Below are 17,547 nucleotides of genomic sequence, written 5' to 3' on the forward strand. Positions count from 1 at the left end.
GGCACCAGGCTGCATCAGCCCAGAGTGGGGGCATCATGTTCTGAGTGAGACCTTGTGGTATCATGTTAGTCAAATTTTTCTTCTCTTACCAGCACCCTCATCATGCATAGGACCCAGCCTCCTTGGTTCTGAGGCAGGGAACACACTGAACAGTCCACTGCACTCACTCAGAGGGTGTTGTAGGTTCCGTAGAATGCTGTGCCTCTTGTTCTTGGATTGAAAGTGCTGCGCTAATAGGCATTGAGTGCTCTGTCTACCTCAGATGCTTCATCTGCATGGTGATGGAGGCACATTAAAAGATTTAGCTGTACATCTTTTCACACGTTTAAATGTTTTACTTTGCAGGAATTTGCTATTAGCAAAAATATACAATTGGGTGATGAAAAGGGCTTAAAATTCCCCTCGGTTTGGGACTGGTCTCTTCAATTCACAGCAAAAGACCGCACCCTCTTCCACAACCCCTTCTACATTGGAAAGAGCACGGCTTGTGTGCAGAATGGCTCTGGGAAGTCTTTCAAACGGACAAAGGTAAACTACAGTAGTGCTCTAACAACAGAACCTCCTGTTGGCTCTCACAACCAAACATATCTTCAGAACACAGCATTGGAAGCAGGGTCACTTCCCACAATAACACAGTTGATACAGGTTTTTAGGGAGCATTCCCTTTCTAAAGTGACATGACTATCTATATCTTGACTTTTCTTGGTGTTTGAGACTCAGGAAGGCTAGATAGCACCTGAAAGTTGGCAAATTGAGGCTCAGCCTAAAACTAGTCTGCCCATTTTTCCTGCTAGAATCTAGACTCTTAAAAAAAAATCTAGATTTATTTTTTCCTAACCCAGAAGTCACAAATGTGCATGTAAGCATATTAATAGACAGGATATACTCACCTCCTACCCCCATTCTAGGATAATAGACTTACTAAAAACAGTGTGATTCCAAGGAGGAGGACTACAATAAGCATTACAAGGGAAGAAGTGAAAGTGTGTGGTGAGGCAAAATTCCACCCAGTGTCTGCAAATACTGACTTTATATTTGCCATTACATCTTCGGTATTTTTTATAAAGGTCTGCTCTGGGAGAATAATGCTAAGCTCTCTTCTGTGCAGAAAAGCTACAGCTCCACACTCAGAGGAATGCCATCATCCTTAAAGAATGGACTCATCAGTGACCAAGAATTTCTTCCAAGGAGAAACTCATTAATACTAAAACTAAAGCCAGACCCACTTCAGCATACCGACAGCCAGAGCAGTGACATAGAGCAGTACTTTAGAGAGTGGTTTTCCAAGCCAGTCGACCTGCACGGCATCATTCTGCCACATCTCTCCGGAACTTACATAAAGCTGTGGAAGCTGTGCTACTTCCGCTGGGTCCCTGAGGCACAGATCTCCCTTGGGGGCTCCATCACGGCCTTCCACAAGCTCTCCCTCCTGGCCGACGAAGTGGACATGCTTAGCAGGGTGCTGCGGCAGCAGCGGAGCGGCCCCCTGGAAGCCTGCTGCTCAGAGCTGGACCAGAGCAGGATGTATTTCAGAGCCCACGGCCCGCACGACACCTCGGAGATACCAGCGTTTCTCTCCTCATCATTTCCGTTTTCTCCTGTAGGGAATCTCTGCAGACGAAGCATTTTAGGAACGCCATTAAGCAAATTTTTGAGTGGGGCCAAAATATGGTTATCTACTGAAACACTAGCAAATGAAGACTAATGTAGCATTTTTTGAACATTTGGAGGGAAACTAAATTTTTCCCTCCGAATTGAAATTGCTAACTTACGCATTTAAAACTGATAATTTCATATGTAAGAATGATAGTTGAAATTTGCACTAATATTTAAGAACATGTTGAATCATGTTTCCTTTCAGTTATTTTAGGAGAAATGTAATTTTGGTTTTTTATGTCCTTCTGTCATTACAGATCTGGCTCATTCTGAGTGATTTGCAGACAGACCCCCCCATTCTTATTACTGTGATCAACTGATCAGGCCTTCTCTGAGATGTTTACTTTGTCTGCATCCATTTTTCCTGCTACGTAGTAAAGGCTCCCTGAGACTCCCTGATAACCACAGAAGGAGGCATGAGGAAGTTAAGAAATTAGGAATATTTGATAAACTTCCCCACCCCCTACACACACAGATTTCTAGGTATCCTTGTATTTTTGTCACTGTTATCCCTAATTGAACTCACCTGATAAGAGTTCAGTGTTCCAGGTTAGAATTTATTATTCTAGGTCATCTTGTTTGGGACCTGAGATCACTGTGTTTTGAACTTAAGAGTTTGCTTTTAACTCTGTAGGACTAACTTGAAAATGATATGCACTGTAACTTTTAATACATTTGCTATAGATAATATAATTAAATCCAGAAGTGCCTTTGACATTAAGATATGAGTAACAGGAAAATACAATTAACTTTCTTTTTTAATTTAGGTGTCAAAAATCCCACTGCATATTGGAAATATGTTTTTTGTGCTGAGTTTCATACCAATAGTCAGGTGTCCCTAAAGCCACATTTCTGTCCCTCTGAAAGACACCAACGACACAGCAGTCTTTGGGGTTGTGGTCCTGAGAGGCTGCCGGAGCAACAGAGGCACAACCCCAGCTGTGGCAGGCTGTACCCTGGGCAGGACCACAGGGCTGCTCAGGGCATTCTGGGCCTCCCCACCAGCATTTCCAGCTGACACGAATGTTGGCCGGCATTTCTTGGAAGTAACTGGTAGGGTCACAGGTCAGGGCACTGGTACAGAAGTCCTCTCACACACAGTTCTTAACACTTAGGAACAGGAGAAATGAAAATGGACTTCTCAGAATACTGTCATTTTAACAAATATCGAGAGAAGTGCCCCATACCCTTCCTGACTCTTGACAGCAATATTCAGTGGACACTGAGAAGCACATCAAGGTGTATTTCTCACCTACAGCCCCCTTATTTTCAAACTGATAGGAACCTGGCCAACTTTGCAAGTCAAAACTTAAAAGCTCCTAGCAGTGACATTTAGCAGACAAGTCTTCACCACCCCACTCCCCCCGCCACACACAGTACACCCCCATTCACTCTTTAAAAGGTGAATATTTTCACATTTGATTATGTTAGTCTCTTAAATTGCCATCTTAAGGTTTTGAAAAGTTTTACAGTAAAGTAATTGGTTAGCCTATTTCAAGATCATGTGTTTTACCTTATATATACTGAATAACTTTCTACTTTCATCATCTGCATTTAAAAAATTTATTTAATATTTTCTCTGGATTTAACAGGGCAGAAGGTCTTAGTCTTCAGAAATTCATCTTGTGGATAAACCCAGTGTCTTTGCCAAGTTTTTGCCTTGAAAATACGGGCTATTTTTAGTTTATACAAACAGCACTATTGTCATTCAAGAGTATAGTCCTTGATTGGAAACCAGCCCCCCTCCTCTTAAAACACCACAGCGTTTCCTGCCACTGAAAGTGAAATAATAATTTTTCATTAAGCTGCTTTTTTAAATTACAGATTGTTCTAAACTTATTTTTTGATTGAACATTTATTTCTTTGTGAGTTTCTTCCCTCACACATATATTTCAACTTCTTTAGTGATCTTCTGTTAACTTACAAGTTTAAAAAGATTGGGTACTATTAATGCTATTTTAAAAATAGAAAATTGTGCATATTTTTATGTGATAAATGTAAAATCTTTTATTTTTTGCTCCATAGTTGTTATATCATGATTATTGTGCCACAGTGTGTTGTGCATAATATGAAAAACAACTATAAAGCCTTAACTGGGCCATTGTAAAGCTGCTTTGCAGTTCTGCTAGCAAAAATGACACTGTGGTGACAGGAGTGGTAAGTGTGGTGGTATGCAGTGAACCAAAGAGCTCAGCACTGTGTCCCTTGGCGAGGGGTGAAGCCTGCGCTGATGGGATCCACACAAAGGCCTAACGGCGTTGGACTTTCTAGTGCTGAACCTAAAAATGCAGTGTTTTACTGTTTTATGTTGGAAACTGATTTTAAAGCCAAAAATGTCTAACTTTAAGTCAAAGATATTAATTTGTGCTAACAGAGGGTGAAAACTGTTCAATACATCCTTCATCAAAATCTTGTAGCAGTAACCTCAAGTTGTTAAAAATCTCAATTTTGAGAGAAAAACCTTTGTGCCTAAAACTGATGAGTTGAAGTAGGATAAGCAGGAATATCAGATTTGTCCAACAAATTGAATGTAAAGGAAATTTTGACTGCTAAATAAAATTTCTAGATACTGTGTCGATATGAAACCCAGTACAAGAGCATAGTGATTGAAGACAGGAAGGCAGCTTATTCTACTCGTACTAATGTGTAGTCCATGCAGCTTTTCTGCTCGCCTTCTAATTGGGGAAGTCATCAATAACATCTTTAATCAGCTCAGAACTGGCTGTAGCAGGCCACGTGGGTATCCATGGACTGTGCCCTGTTGGGGTTTCATTCAATAAATACAAAAGCTGGAGGATCAGTTTCCTCCAAGAAGGCCTGGGGTGCCAATCCCTAAAACCATGATCTGTTGATAAATGTTTCAAGAACCAGTGGGGGAAAAGAACAAAAACTGGAGCCCTGTTTGTTTTTGTCAGTTTCTAGTGGGTAGATGACTCTTGGGGGCTGATTTCAAATCACATGGTAATGTCACTGAACTCAGAGCTAGATGCCCAGTATTGGGAGCTGGTGTGAGCCACCGTGCCCATGAAATGAGTTTGGGAACCCTCTTGGAATTTCAGTGTGTGGAATTTCAGCTTTATTAGAGGCTGCCCTTCAGATAAAAAGTGCTCAATTTTACCTAACAGCATCCTAAACTTACTTGAGGCTGTCTTAACCTTGGAATAGCATCAGCCACCCTGTCTACTGTCTCCCAACCCAGACTCCTCCCACTCCAAAAATACCTGCTGAATTTGTGAATAGAGCTTACTTTTCTCATATTACCCAACTCATAGTAACTCGGGAGTATGCGTCTAGGAGCCATTCAGCATGGAGAAACAGCTAGGGAGAGGTAATTGTGGCATGCTTTTGTCACTACCCACTTTGTAGGACAAGGACACAGCAGCAAGCAGCTGATTTTAACGTCTTTATTGACATGAAGACACTGATATTGAAGTTGATGTTGAAGTGCTTGTCTATCACAATCTATCCAAACTGTGAGCCAAGTGAAGGTCACCTGTCCCAGAGGGACCAGCCTTTGAGTGCTAGGTGTTACAGTATTAGGACCGGGGGCTGGGGGCTGCAGTTACACTGATCAAGTACATTTCTGATTCTTTTTGTCTAGATCATTTCTTTTGGATTACTCAGACTCTTCAGTTCTCATTGTCATAGTCCCTATAATTAAGATGGTGTCACATTACCAGGGATTTGGAGCCATGGGGAGGCCTTGTAATCTGTGAGTGCAGGGCCTTGTTCTCTACCCTTCCCGGATCCTGTGGTAGGTGGTTAGTCTGTACTGGCCCACTGGCATTCACTGCCATGGGGCCGGCTCCCCAGGGCCTTTAGGAAGAGCACGCTGACAGCCACACCTCATGTTTGTGGGCTCAGCCATTGCCTGCTGACCCAGAAGCTTCTGCCAGGCCCTCTGGATGCTACCACAGCCTTCTTTGGAGCTTACAAGATCCAGGGGCCTCCCATGCTGTTTGGGGCCATCAAGAGACATCTGTCCTGGTGCTATATTTTCATACTGTTGGATGAGACGGGACAAACGTATACCAGGGAAAGTGGGTCACTAGCTCAGTGTTTGTGGATTTCCCGGATGTTAGGGGCAGTGGGGATTGGACACTGAAGAATCTGGTTTTGTCATTATCACCTGACGCTTCTGTTTACATTCCACCGTACTCAAAGAGGTGGCTTCTTGTTACCCCTCCTTAGCTTTCTGATGGACACACTTGTCAGGCCACATCGATTTCAGTAAGCCTCACAGATCAGCTTTTGTGGATGGCAGAAAGGATATCTCTGCCACTTAAAAAGAAAAACTGAAATAAGAGGTAGCCATGCATGGTTTTTTGTTTTTTATATAAGGAATCAGAAAAACTAGGAGGTAAGGACTACTAAGATCAAAATGCTGCAGCTGAATGACAACTGCGCATTATACCTGCTGACAGATGCTGCTAGTGAGGATGTAAAGTCCTATCATCTGAAAGAAATCACACACAGATTTAGGTTTCATGTCTAGCGTGTGTATATAATAATTTGATTCCGCCAAAGGAGCTAACTGCAGTAAGATCCCAGTGGACACAGCATCCATCATGTGATTTTAATAGGCAGGAAGTCGTCACTTTCAGATGAAAGGTTTTTCCCTCTATTCTCTAGTAATTGACGCACATGTTGTACTTGGCTGTTTCCACACTTTCCTCTTCTCCCAACGCTTCTCCACTCTCACACTAACCCTGCAGAGCCAGAAGAGCCGGAATCCTGCGGTACTTGTGTCTGGTTTTTCAAGGACTGCCTGGCGCACAGCGGCAGTTCAACTCACTAGGGAATGGAGCAGCTTGCCAAGTAGCCTTCAAGTAACCCAGCAGAAGAGCAGCACATCTTGGTTCTTCATCAGTGCCTGGTCTCCAGGGGAGGCACGAGGACCGGCAGTGGACTTGCTCAGAAGTCAGTCACAGCAGGTTGCAAGCATCACTTTCAAAAATGGGACATTTTCATCAAATTTGACAATGTGTTTGAACTATTTAACCATCATGAGTGCTGAATGAGGTTCTAGATCAGTAGACAAAATAAGAATAATCAGAACAGGAGAAAACCATTGTTTCTAACACGTGAACAGAAGTTGTTAGCACTCACCATCCAAGAGCGTGGTAACAGGCACGATGCTTCTGCTAAATGAGACACAAGTGTTCTGAGTCCTCCCCTGCCTTAAAATAGAGAATTACTTTGAATTCCTAAAGAAATGGGAATTTCTACTGTTTCTGCCCTTCTTGGATGATTAAAATCATAATACTTAACAGTGAGGTGTGTAAACCAGTATAGACAAAAACTCAAATTCAAGAATCTTCAGGCTGGGGCCAAGAGTTCCTGCCAAGCAAGTGTGAGGCCCTGCATTCAAAGCCCACTACTACCAAAATGAATGAAGGAAGGAAGGAAGGAGCAAATGAACAAATAAAGGGGAAAAAAGACAATCTCCATTTCCAAAATGCTTAATAGGAAGAAACATGCTACTTTCATGAAGGCCGAAAGCTGTGAACCACCTGTTTGGGTTCCCCCTCCAGCAGTTTTTTAAAGTCTAATCTAGTAACGTAGACTTGTCCAGCTCCTAAAATGACCACCAAGATTTTGACCTTTTGAAAAATTCATTACCCACTGTGTGGACTAAATTAGTGTATTGAAGCAGATACCAGGTTTTGTGATACACAGACACTGTACAATAAGGAGTCATTAAATTACCATATTTACAACTGATGAAATCAGTGAAATTCAGTTCAGTACTGCTTTATCCTTCTGGAAATCTTGCATCGATGTATGACCAAATATCACCAACTCCATCATTTTCAGCTGAGGCTTTTGCTCTTCGCTCCAACTGCAACCACATGGCACACTTCTACTTCAGCCCCCAGCTTCTGCAGTTCATCCAACCAGATCATTTGTTTGTGTGAAAGACGATCACTGGGACCTTTAACTTCCACCAGCTGGAAGATAAATTCAAAACAAAATTTAGTACCTTCCTGAAATTTCTCATTCTGCTACACCTGTGTGTGTGTGTGTGTGTGTGTGTGTGTGTGTGTGTGTGTGTGTGTAGATTCTGCTACACCACTGTGTGTGTGTGTGTGTGTGTGTGTGTGTGTGTGTGTAGAAGAAATTCCTCGGGAAATTTTTCTGTTCTGTCGAAACTAGACAATTCTTCACAGAGGAATTAGTAAATTGATTCTTAGCATAGCAAATGAAAAATTATTTTAAAGCTTACAGTGATGTTACTCCCTTAAAACCCTCCAATTACCTTGTTACATTTGCAGTTAAATCTGAACTTATGATCCAGCCCCTGCCAGTCACTGCTAAGGCCTCCTTTTAGACCAGCGTCTTCCCCACCCCAGGGCCTCACACACTGTCCCCACTACTGAGGACATTTCTCCCTCTATTCATGCCTAAGTTCTTATCTTTCAAGGCTCAGCTTAAACTTGTCTCAAGAGAGGCTCAGGATGATTGATTCTATGTACTTTCTATGTATTTCTTTCATGGCGTTTATCATAAGTCTGGCTGTTAATGTATCAGCTCCAGGATGGCAGAAACTCGGTTTTTTTCACTGCACAAATATGCTGAACTAGAAGACAGCAATAAAAATTCTAGGTGAAGTGCAGAAAATAGAGCGCTCAGCAGCCTTATGGACATTTAATTAAGAGTCCCCAAAGGAAAGAGAAGAGAGAAAATACTTTTAAATAAATGTCAAAAATTTTTCCACATTTGAGGAAAATTAGAAGTCCAAAGGTCAAAGAAACTGCAAAGCACCAAGTACAGACATAAAGAACAATATGCTAAGAATGCCATGATTAAACTGCATAATCCACAGCACAGGAATATGTTAAAAGCAGCCAGAATTTTTAAAGTTGAAAGAAAAAAATATTTGTCACTGGAAACAGTAAGCCAGTATTTTTAAAGTATTGAAAGAAGAGAACCATCAACACAAAATTTTTAGCCCAGAGAAAATATCTTTCAAGGGCTGGCAGAGTGGCTCAAATGGTACAGCACCTGCCTAGCAAGCATGAGGCCCCAAGTTCAAACCCCCAGTACTACCAAAAAAAAAAAAAAAAAAAAAGGACAACTGAGCATGGTGGTGTGCGCCTGTCATCCCAGCTACACAGGAAACATAAATATGAGGATCACAGTCCAGGTCAACCCAGGAATAAATATGAGAACCTATTTTAAAAATATCTTAGCTGTGGTGTGGCTCAAGAGGTAGAACACCTGCCTGGCAAGCACAAGGCCCTGAGTTCAGTTGAACCCCCCACGTTCAAAACTAAGCATTTCAGTAATCACATTAAATGTAAATGCTCCAAATACTCCATTAAAAGGTGGAGGTTATGTAAGATTTGAAAAGACCCAACTAGCCAGGCAGGCACAGAGATTCACACCTGCAATCCTACATAGCTGGAAGGCAGACATCAGGAGGACTGTGGTTTGAGGCCAACCCTAGAGAAAAAAGTTCTCAAGACCTCATCTGAACAGAAAAAAGCTGGACATGGTACGCATACCTGCTGTCTCAGCTAGGGCAGGAAAAGTAAATAGGCTGGCAAGCCAGGCCCGCCTGGGCATAACTTGGACCCCATCTCAATAATAACCAGAGCAAAAAGGGCTGGAGGCTTCAAGTGGCTTAGCAAGCATGAAGTCCTGAGATCAAACTACAGTGTCGCCAAAAAATGAAAGAAGACTCAACTAAGTGATGCCTGTAAGAAACTCAAAGACAAAATAGTAAAAGAATGGGACTGGGCACAGTGGTTTGACACAGTGCTCATACTTGTAATCCCAGCTTCTCAGGAGGTGGAGATTGGGAGGATCATGGTTTGAGACCAGCCCAGGCAATAAAATTAGCATGATCCCACATCAACCAATAAGCTAGGTGTGGCAGCACACACCTGTCATCCTAGCTACATGGGAGGCCATAGGTAGGAGGATCATTATCTGAAGCCAATCCTGGGCAAAAAATGAGACCCTGTCTGAAAAATAACCTAAAAGCAGAACGGGCTGGAGTCATGACTCATGTAGAATGCCTGCCGAGCAAGTGCAAGGCCCTGGGCAGAAACCCTAGTACTGCCGAAAAATAAAAGATAAAGAAGAAGAATAGGAAAAGATGTGTTAACGCTAATCAAAAGAAAGCTGGAGTAGCTATATGTTATTATCCACATGATTTTAAGCAAAAAACATTACCAGGAATAAAGGAGGGACATCTGACCATGACAAAGGGGTCAATTTATGCATCTAATAACAGAGCTTCAAAATACATGAGGCTATTAAGGATGGATAGAGATGTAAGAAGAAATATGCAAATCCAGTGTTACACTCAGATGTCATTATCCTCTCAGTATTTCACGTAACACGTAAATAAGGAACAGTAAGGATTTGAGCAATACTATACGTCAACTTGACCTAACTGACATTTTAAAATACCGCCCCAACAAAAGCCAAACATACATTCTTTTCAAGTGCAAACAGAATATTCACCAAGGCAAACGGTAGTCTGGGTACAAACACGTCTCAATATAGGTTTCAAGTCATATAAAACATGTCCTCTGACTTTAATGGAATTAAATTATAAGTTCATGGTCAGAGATCCCTGGAAAAAAGTGTGTGGAAATTAAATGACTCACTTGTAAATAAGCCAAAGATCAAAGAAGAAATGAAACAGGAAATAAGAAAGTAGTTTGAACTGAGTAAAAGTAAAAGCAACATATTATTTGTAAGATTCAGGCAGAACAGCACACAAAAGTAAATGGATGGCACTAAATGACTCTTGGCAAAGAAAACTCTCCAAGTAATGATTTCAGCTTCCACCTTAGGAAATCACAAACGACACATTACATATAAAGGAAGCAGAAGAAAGGGAAATTACGAAGAGCAGATCAGAAATGAATGAAACACAAAACAGAAGTTCAGTAGACAAAATAAATGACTCCACAGTTCTTTGAGCAAATTAATAAACTTGATAAACCTCCCACCTGACAGACCACAGAAAAAAAAAAAAAGAAAAGACACAGATTTCAAATATCAGGACTAAGAGCATGACAGAAATAATGATCCTACAAGGAATGAAATCACAGTAAGGGAGAAACATGGACAATTTTATGGAAATAAACTCAACAATTTACATGAAATGGACAAATTGCTCAAAGACACAAACTCCCAGAACTCAGTCAAAAAGAAACAGATACTATGATCCCTATGGGAATTAAAAAGAAATGCATAATTTTAAATTTTCCCAAAAGGAAAATTCTCTTTATGTTGGAGAATTAACCAAAGATTGCAGAACTCATACTAATTCTACACAGACTGTTCCAGAAAACCAAAAACGGTATTTCCCATCCAATTCTATGAGGTCCAGCACTAGGATCACTCAGAAAGCAAAACCCAAAAAAGATATTAGAGGGACAATATAGAACAGTATCTTTCATGGACATGTACACTAAAGTTCTTAACATATAAAAATCAAATCCGACATTATATAAAGAGGATAATCCATCACCAAGTGAAGTTTATCTGGGAACTGCAAGGGTTAAGCTTCAAAATCCAAGCCTTTCCCAGGCCCCACCCTCTGTGCACTTCAAGATAGCAGTGCAACAGAAGATCCGGGGAAGCTTCAGAAAGACTTCAGGTGCAGGGCAAATCCATCTTTATTCTGGGTGCCATTGGAGAAATTGCCCAAATGGTCTTAAAAGAAATCCTGGAAACCTGTTTTCCAAAGTCATGCTCACTGACTGGAGAAAGCTCACCTCCCACAAGAAACTTGTGTAAGTGTGAGCCAAGAAAAGGTTGAAAAGCTGGATGGCTATGCTTTCAAGATCACAGTGCTGGATTCTGTCCCTGGTACCAGATCAAGAGCCAGGGTGGGGGGTTAGTTCATGCTGATGGAGACTGTGTGCTGAGTCTGCAGGGCTGGCAAACATTTCTACCTGTTGTCTTCTAAAGGTGCTAGTAAGTTGAATTTTTTTTAATAAAATTTTTTATTAGGATATATTCATTGTATGGGGGAATTCATTGTGATAATTCCAAGTAGGGTTATATTGTACATTGGTCAGATCACCCCCACTGTTTCTTCCCCTTGATCCCCTCCACACCCCACTTAAAGCACTTGTTCTATTTCATATATATAAGTGTATGAAGTCCATCAACCATATACCCTCACCTTAATCTCCTTCATCTCCCCCCTCCCACTAGTAACCCCGCCCCCCGCCACAGTACCTATTTTACAGTCCTGTCTTTCCTTCTTAATATTTAAGCTGATGTTTGAAGGGGTGTTTCAATGTATGCCCACTGTGGGTATACTTTACTCTGATCCGCTCAACCCCTTCCATTGCTCTCCCTTACCCTTTATCTCCTACACCCCAGTTTTCAACAGCTTTCAATACATATCCCTATATCCTCTACCTTCACAGATGCCATGTTTTACAATATTACTGATGCTCTGTCATTCTCTTTTCCTTTCCCTCTTGCCCTGAGTCCCATAGAGAAGTCCCACTGTTACACACATGTTCTACATTGAGTTTGTATATGATCATGCTTGTTTTTGTGTTTATATGTTTATCTTTTAGATCTATGTTCCAGGTATGAGAGAAAATGTGGCCTTTGTGTTTGTGAGCCTGGCTTACTTCACTTAACATGATGTCCTCCAACTGCATCCAGAGCAATGCTTATTATTGTAAATCTCCACACTCACCACCAAACTGCTAACTTCTGGACCCAAGAAGCCCACGTGCTTTACCTTGGTTGCTTCACCACCTGCGGGCCTCCCAGAGCCAACCAAGACATGACTGCAGTCTGCACCAGTGGCTGGGAACCAGGCTGCACACCCACACCATCCAGGACACCTTTGGAAAACAGAGTTGGAGGACCTCTCCCAAGGCTCCAAATCCAAACACCGGGGATGTGGGCTCAGGAATTTGTAGTTTTCTTTGGTTTAAACTTCTTTGGGTGGTTCTGATGGGAGCCCAGCTTTGAAATGCCTGCCTGTAGTCATGACAGAAGTGTCAACCCATAGCCCAAGCTTGTGAACACTTTCTATGATTGCTGACACAGTTGAGTCACAGGAGTGCTAATTAACTACTATGTGTAACTGTGTAAGTGAACACTGTGCCCTTATTATTTCTTTAGGGCAAGAATGAAAAAATTTAAGATTTGAAAACAGATGAATATAAAATTATCATACTAAAAGAGAAAAATCACGTAACATCAATAGATTTTTTAAAAGCAGTTGAAAAACTCCAACATCAATTCCTGATTTAGAGAAAAAAACAGAAACCTCTCAAAGCTAGGTGTGGTGGCTCATACCTGTAGTCCCAGCTACTTGAGAGACAGAAATTGGAGGATCAAGGTTCAGGCCTGCCTGGACAAAGAATTAGTGAGACCCCATCTCAAACAGTGAGCCAGGCATGTTGGTTCATTCCTGTGGTCCCAGCTGCACAGGAGGCATAGGCAGGAGGAATGCAGTCTGAGGCCAGCCCTGGGCAAAAACACAAGACTCTATCCTGAAGAAGAGATGGGGCATGGCTCAAGTAGTGGAGTACCTGCCTAGCAAGGGCACGGGATCCTGAGTACAAACCCCAGCTCCACAAAAAAAAGAAAAAAAAACCTCTCAGAAAACTTGGATATAAAGGGGAAATTCTTAATCTAACCAAAGGTAGTACTAATCACCTGCACCTAACGTACTACTGAAAAATGAAATCCTAAGAGCTTCTCCCTAGGATCAGAAAGAAAGCAGAGCTATCCAGTCTTATCACTTAGAGCCTACATTTTGCTAGCCAGTGCAATCAGGCAAGAAAAAAGAAAGACATCAAGACTGGAAAGGAAGAGATAAGACTCTCTTAGCAGATAATCTGAGTGTCAACATAGAGAATCCAATGAAATATTCAAAACCCTCCTAGTAGTAATAAGTGAGGGTACCAAGTTTGCAGACTACAATATCAACATGCAAGAATCAACTGTGTTTCTACAGAATAGCAGCAAACAATGAGAAATTAAAGTTGTAAAGACAAATATCACTTAATAACACTGGAAATATGAAATCCTCAAAGATCATTCTGACAAAAGATGCCTATGACGTATACACCGAAAAGTAAAAACATATGCTAGGAGAAAGTAATCTAAGTGAATGTAGATTTGTATCATGTCTGTCGATCAAGACTTAATATGTTAAGATACCAGCTCTTTTCACATTGGTCTACAGATTCAAAGCAATCCCAATTACAATCCAAGCAGGATTTTTTTTTAGAAGTCAATTTTGTAAATTCAAATAAAAATGCAAAATAATTTTGAAAAAGAAGAGTCACATTGGAAGATTGCTACTACTTGACTGTAAGACTTGTATGAAATGCAATAATCAAACAGATCAATGCAGCAGAAGAGAGGGGACACACACACACCAAGGAACAGAAGAGAAGCCAGACACAGACATACATACACACAATAATAAGAAAATAACCAACCAGTGACGAATGGCAGGACCAAGCCCACAGTGAGGCAAGTGAGCCTCCCATGCACATCTGAAGAGGTGCTCACTCTTGCAAGCACCTAAAAGTTCCAGAGGTCCACACCCTGTGTGATGCCCTCCCTCTGCGGGCTGGACCTGATGACCTGCTCTGACAACAGAATGCAGCCAGTGTGAAGGACTCACCTCCACATGAGGTCACATAAGACTATGCCTCCTGCCTTGCTCACACCCTGGCTCCTCCTGCTCCCCTGTTCTGAGGAAAGGAACTTCCTGGTGGTGAGTGGCCCAGGAGAGGCCCCCAGGAGTCCTGGCCCTCAGCCCACTGGCTCTCAAGGAATTCCATCTTGCCAATAGTCATGAAGGAAATGCTTATTGTGGCCTCTGACTCAGTTACTAGTAAAATGACAAATAAGATATCTCTGCCGTAGGTGAACTAACCTTAACTCGATGACTCTGAGAGTTCCACACTACCAGGTCAGGGAGGCCCCCTCGGCAGTGCCGAAAGTCAGTGGCCAGGCGCCTGCACACACCACTGAGAATGGGGCCACCAAGGCAGGAGACAAGATCCTAAACACAAAACGTGAGAAGTTAGCCACCTTCCTACAACACAGACGCTGACACCAGCAATCGTGAGACAGAAAATCCAGTGTGCAGTTCAGCAGAAATGGACTTCAGATATGGGGGAGGCTGCTCTGACCTCCACAGGGTTCCAGCTTTCCACAGGCAAGCTCTGGGAAAGCAGGTGTCCTTCATCAGTCACCAGGCCTCTGCCCAGCATGGGCATCCCGGGGAACAACTGATGAAGGGGGATCTGGATTTACACTCAGGAATGGGTGATGTCTCGAAAAGGCCATCAGAAAGGGATAAGGAAGGTGTCCTTCCTGCTGCAGCCACAGGTCAAGCAAAAGGAGTTCTTGACTCTGGAGTGGAAAAGGCTTACCTGGGGCTTTTCTCATGCTCTAAAGTGTTCCCATCGTAACAGTGGCATCTGGGCTGGGGGATGGGCTATTAACACACACACACATTATTCACACACACACACATTATTAACACACACGCACACACACACATTATTAACACACATATTAACACACACACATTATTAACACACACACATACACACAACACACACATTAACACACACACACAATTAACACACACACCACACACACACACAATTAACACACACACCACACACACACACACAACCACACACACACACATTAACACACACACACATTAACACACACACACATTAACACACACACACATTATTCACACACACACATTATTAACACACACACACATTATTAACACACACACACACACCACACACAACACACACACACACATTATTAACACACACACACACACACCCTTATGTGTATTTTAATACAGTTGCCAAAGAAGACACCTAGCACCAGGGAGGCATTACTTTCTGGCCAGACCTTGCCAAGCAGGTGAACCACTACCTGAGCTTGCTGAAGAGAAGTGAAGCAATCCCAGCTGACAAGGGAAGCCGCTCTGCCTTCCTGGGCCTCCCACGTAGCTGCCACCCAGGCGCGCAGGCTCTCCCCTGGGGCACTGTGGATTAGCTGCAGCCTGGCCTCCAGGGCCGGCCCCCGGCTTGTGAAGAAGCTGTCCGTGCATAAGTCCAGGGGGGATGCCTGTGTCACAGGGAAAGCAAGCTATCTTAATATGTTCTGGAGACAGCACGTGGACTAGAGGAATACTCAATACCTATAAATATGGAAGTCAACAGGTCGACGACATTCTTCCTCTGGAGAGACATGTAAAAACTGTCAGATACATGTGATGTGACGTAAAAGCAATTTAGCACACTGGGTAGAGTCACAATTTTGCAAAACAAGAGCCCTCTTGTTTTTTAACAAGGTTAAATCGGTCCAGCTCATAGCTGGCACTATGGCAGTGTTAAGTGAGCGTCCTGACAAGGGGCTGGGGCCATGGTGGGCATTTGGAAAAGGCTGAAGTGAAAGGGACTTGATTCTAAGAGCTCAAATGCAATGTTGATGGTAAACTAGACTTAAAGTTTAAAATTTTACTGACTTACTTTTTAAATTCTACAAGTCTGATCTTGAAAACCAAAGGTATTCTTACAATGGAATTAGCACTACAGTGTGTAGGTGATTCAAAAGCCTGTACCAAGGAATCAGGTTTCTGCCAAGTGACACATGGTGCCCAGGTCAGTGTGACTCACAGGCGTGTGCAGAAGCCTCTCATTGTGCAGCATTAGCAGGTTACCTGGTAGGCATTTCTGAAGACGTCTGGTATCCCATCCATGAAGATTATATCCCACAGGAGGAGGCCACACAGGGTGCTGAAGGTGGATCCTTCCCCATGAATCCCTATGACAATGTCACACACACAAAGGACAATCCAGTTTTATCTATTCTTTCAAAATCACCATGATCTACCACACAACCAATTTCAAGGAAGTAACAGAAATACTGTCAATCGTAAAGCAAATGCTGTTTCTTTGCCATTCCTAGCTCTCTTCTGACACTATCTAGTTTACATACAGAAGTCTTGCAATTCATGAGCAGCCTCTACTACAGGGTTTCCTTGGCCACTCCTGAAGAAACGCTTCCCTGACAGGAAGCTGTGCACCACCCTCAGAGGCACCAGGCCCTATCTGGATTCACCTCATTCACCCACATCTTACTCTGCTTTGACTTGAACCAGGCTATCCCAGTGTTTTCAGCATTGGAGGCTTTTATAAAAACCTTCAGCCATGAAGACCAACTTGTTCAGACACCCTTCCTCACATCACACACACATTACTGATGGAAACAACCTCAGGGAGTGAAAGTGGGATCATGAAAATCCAGAGACAGAGCCTACAAAAGGCTGAAGGTTGTGGCCTTCGATGGTCTCCCTCGCTGACTCAGTCAGCTCCTCCCTACAAAACTGGGCTTCTCTGTGTTATCAGTCCAGGGAAGGTAGCCATGTAGATGGCTCTCTGAGTTGTATTACATTGGTCCAAGGAACCGCCAACCACCAGACCCTCCCTCTCCTGACATACCCACAGTAGCAGAAATGTTCTTCTGGCCGGCCAGACCCTCACACCTATGGGCCCAGGCCTACTACCCATGTGTGAGGCCATAGCGAGCACAATGTGGGGAGACAGCAGAGACCAGACAATGGAGCTGGTGTGCTCAGGAGCCTGGTACTTGACTTCCTGCTCACTATGCCCCAACAAAAGTGCACTCCACACAGGGATCCGAGTCCTGCCAGCAGCAGGATATGGCTGTGCTCCTCTATCCTGCATTTCTGGGCTGCACTGGACCCTCTCTGTCCTGTCCCTGTCAGTTCTAACCCCTGGTCCCCAAATCCTACCTCTGTAATACAAAAGGACAAAGTATGAGCTAGAACTTGCTCAGGCCCCCTGCTGAAGCAAAGTCCTCTAACTTTACCAG

The 17,547-nt window shown here is 42.8% G+C and overlaps 2 protein-coding genes across 12 annotated transcripts in view; one reads left to right on the forward strand and one right to left on the reverse strand.

The window, feature by feature from the left end:
- Mtmr10 (myotubularin related protein 10) overlaps positions 1 to 4,241 on the forward strand; it is a 47,812-nt gene extending 43,571 nt beyond the window's left edge. For all 4 annotated transcript variants that reach the window (XM_074062116.1, XM_020159876.2, XM_074062118.1 and 1 more), the window contains 2 exons: positions 346 to 528; positions 1,109 to 4,241. In XM_074062116.1, coding sequence (XP_073918217.1) covers positions 346 to 528; positions 1,109 to 1,705 — 780 coding nt within the window. In that variant the 3' untranslated portion in view covers positions 1,706 to 4,241. The remainder of the gene's footprint in view (positions 1 to 345; positions 529 to 1,108) is intronic.
- Positions 4,242 to 5,046: 805 nt separating this feature from the next.
- The window catches only part of Fan1 (FANCD2 and FANCI associated nuclease 1), a 42,080-nt gene continuing 29,579 nt past the window's right edge, over positions 5,047 to 17,547 (reverse strand). For 5 of the 8 annotated variants that reach the window (XM_074062112.1, XM_074062115.1, XM_074062114.1 and 2 more), the window contains 4 exons: positions 16,373 to 16,476; positions 15,583 to 15,777; positions 14,549 to 14,677; positions 5,047 to 7,607 (listed from right to left, as the gene is read on the reverse strand). In XM_074062112.1, coding sequence (XP_073918213.1) covers positions 7,470 to 7,607; positions 14,549 to 14,677; positions 15,583 to 15,777; positions 16,373 to 16,476 — 566 coding nt within the window. In that variant the 3' untranslated portion in view covers positions 5,047 to 7,469. The remainder of the gene's footprint in view (positions 7,608 to 14,548; positions 14,678 to 15,582; positions 15,778 to 16,372; positions 16,477 to 17,547) is intronic. The other 3 variants (XR_012444074.1, XR_012444073.1, XR_012444072.1) reach the window with 3 other exon arrangements.

Source organism: Castor canadensis, chromosome 19 (genome assembly GCF_047511655.1).
Source record: "Castor canadensis chromosome 19, mCasCan1.hap1v2, whole genome shotgun sequence".
Classification (NCBI taxonomy): Eukaryota; Metazoa; Chordata; class Mammalia; order Rodentia; family Castoridae; genus Castor; species Castor canadensis.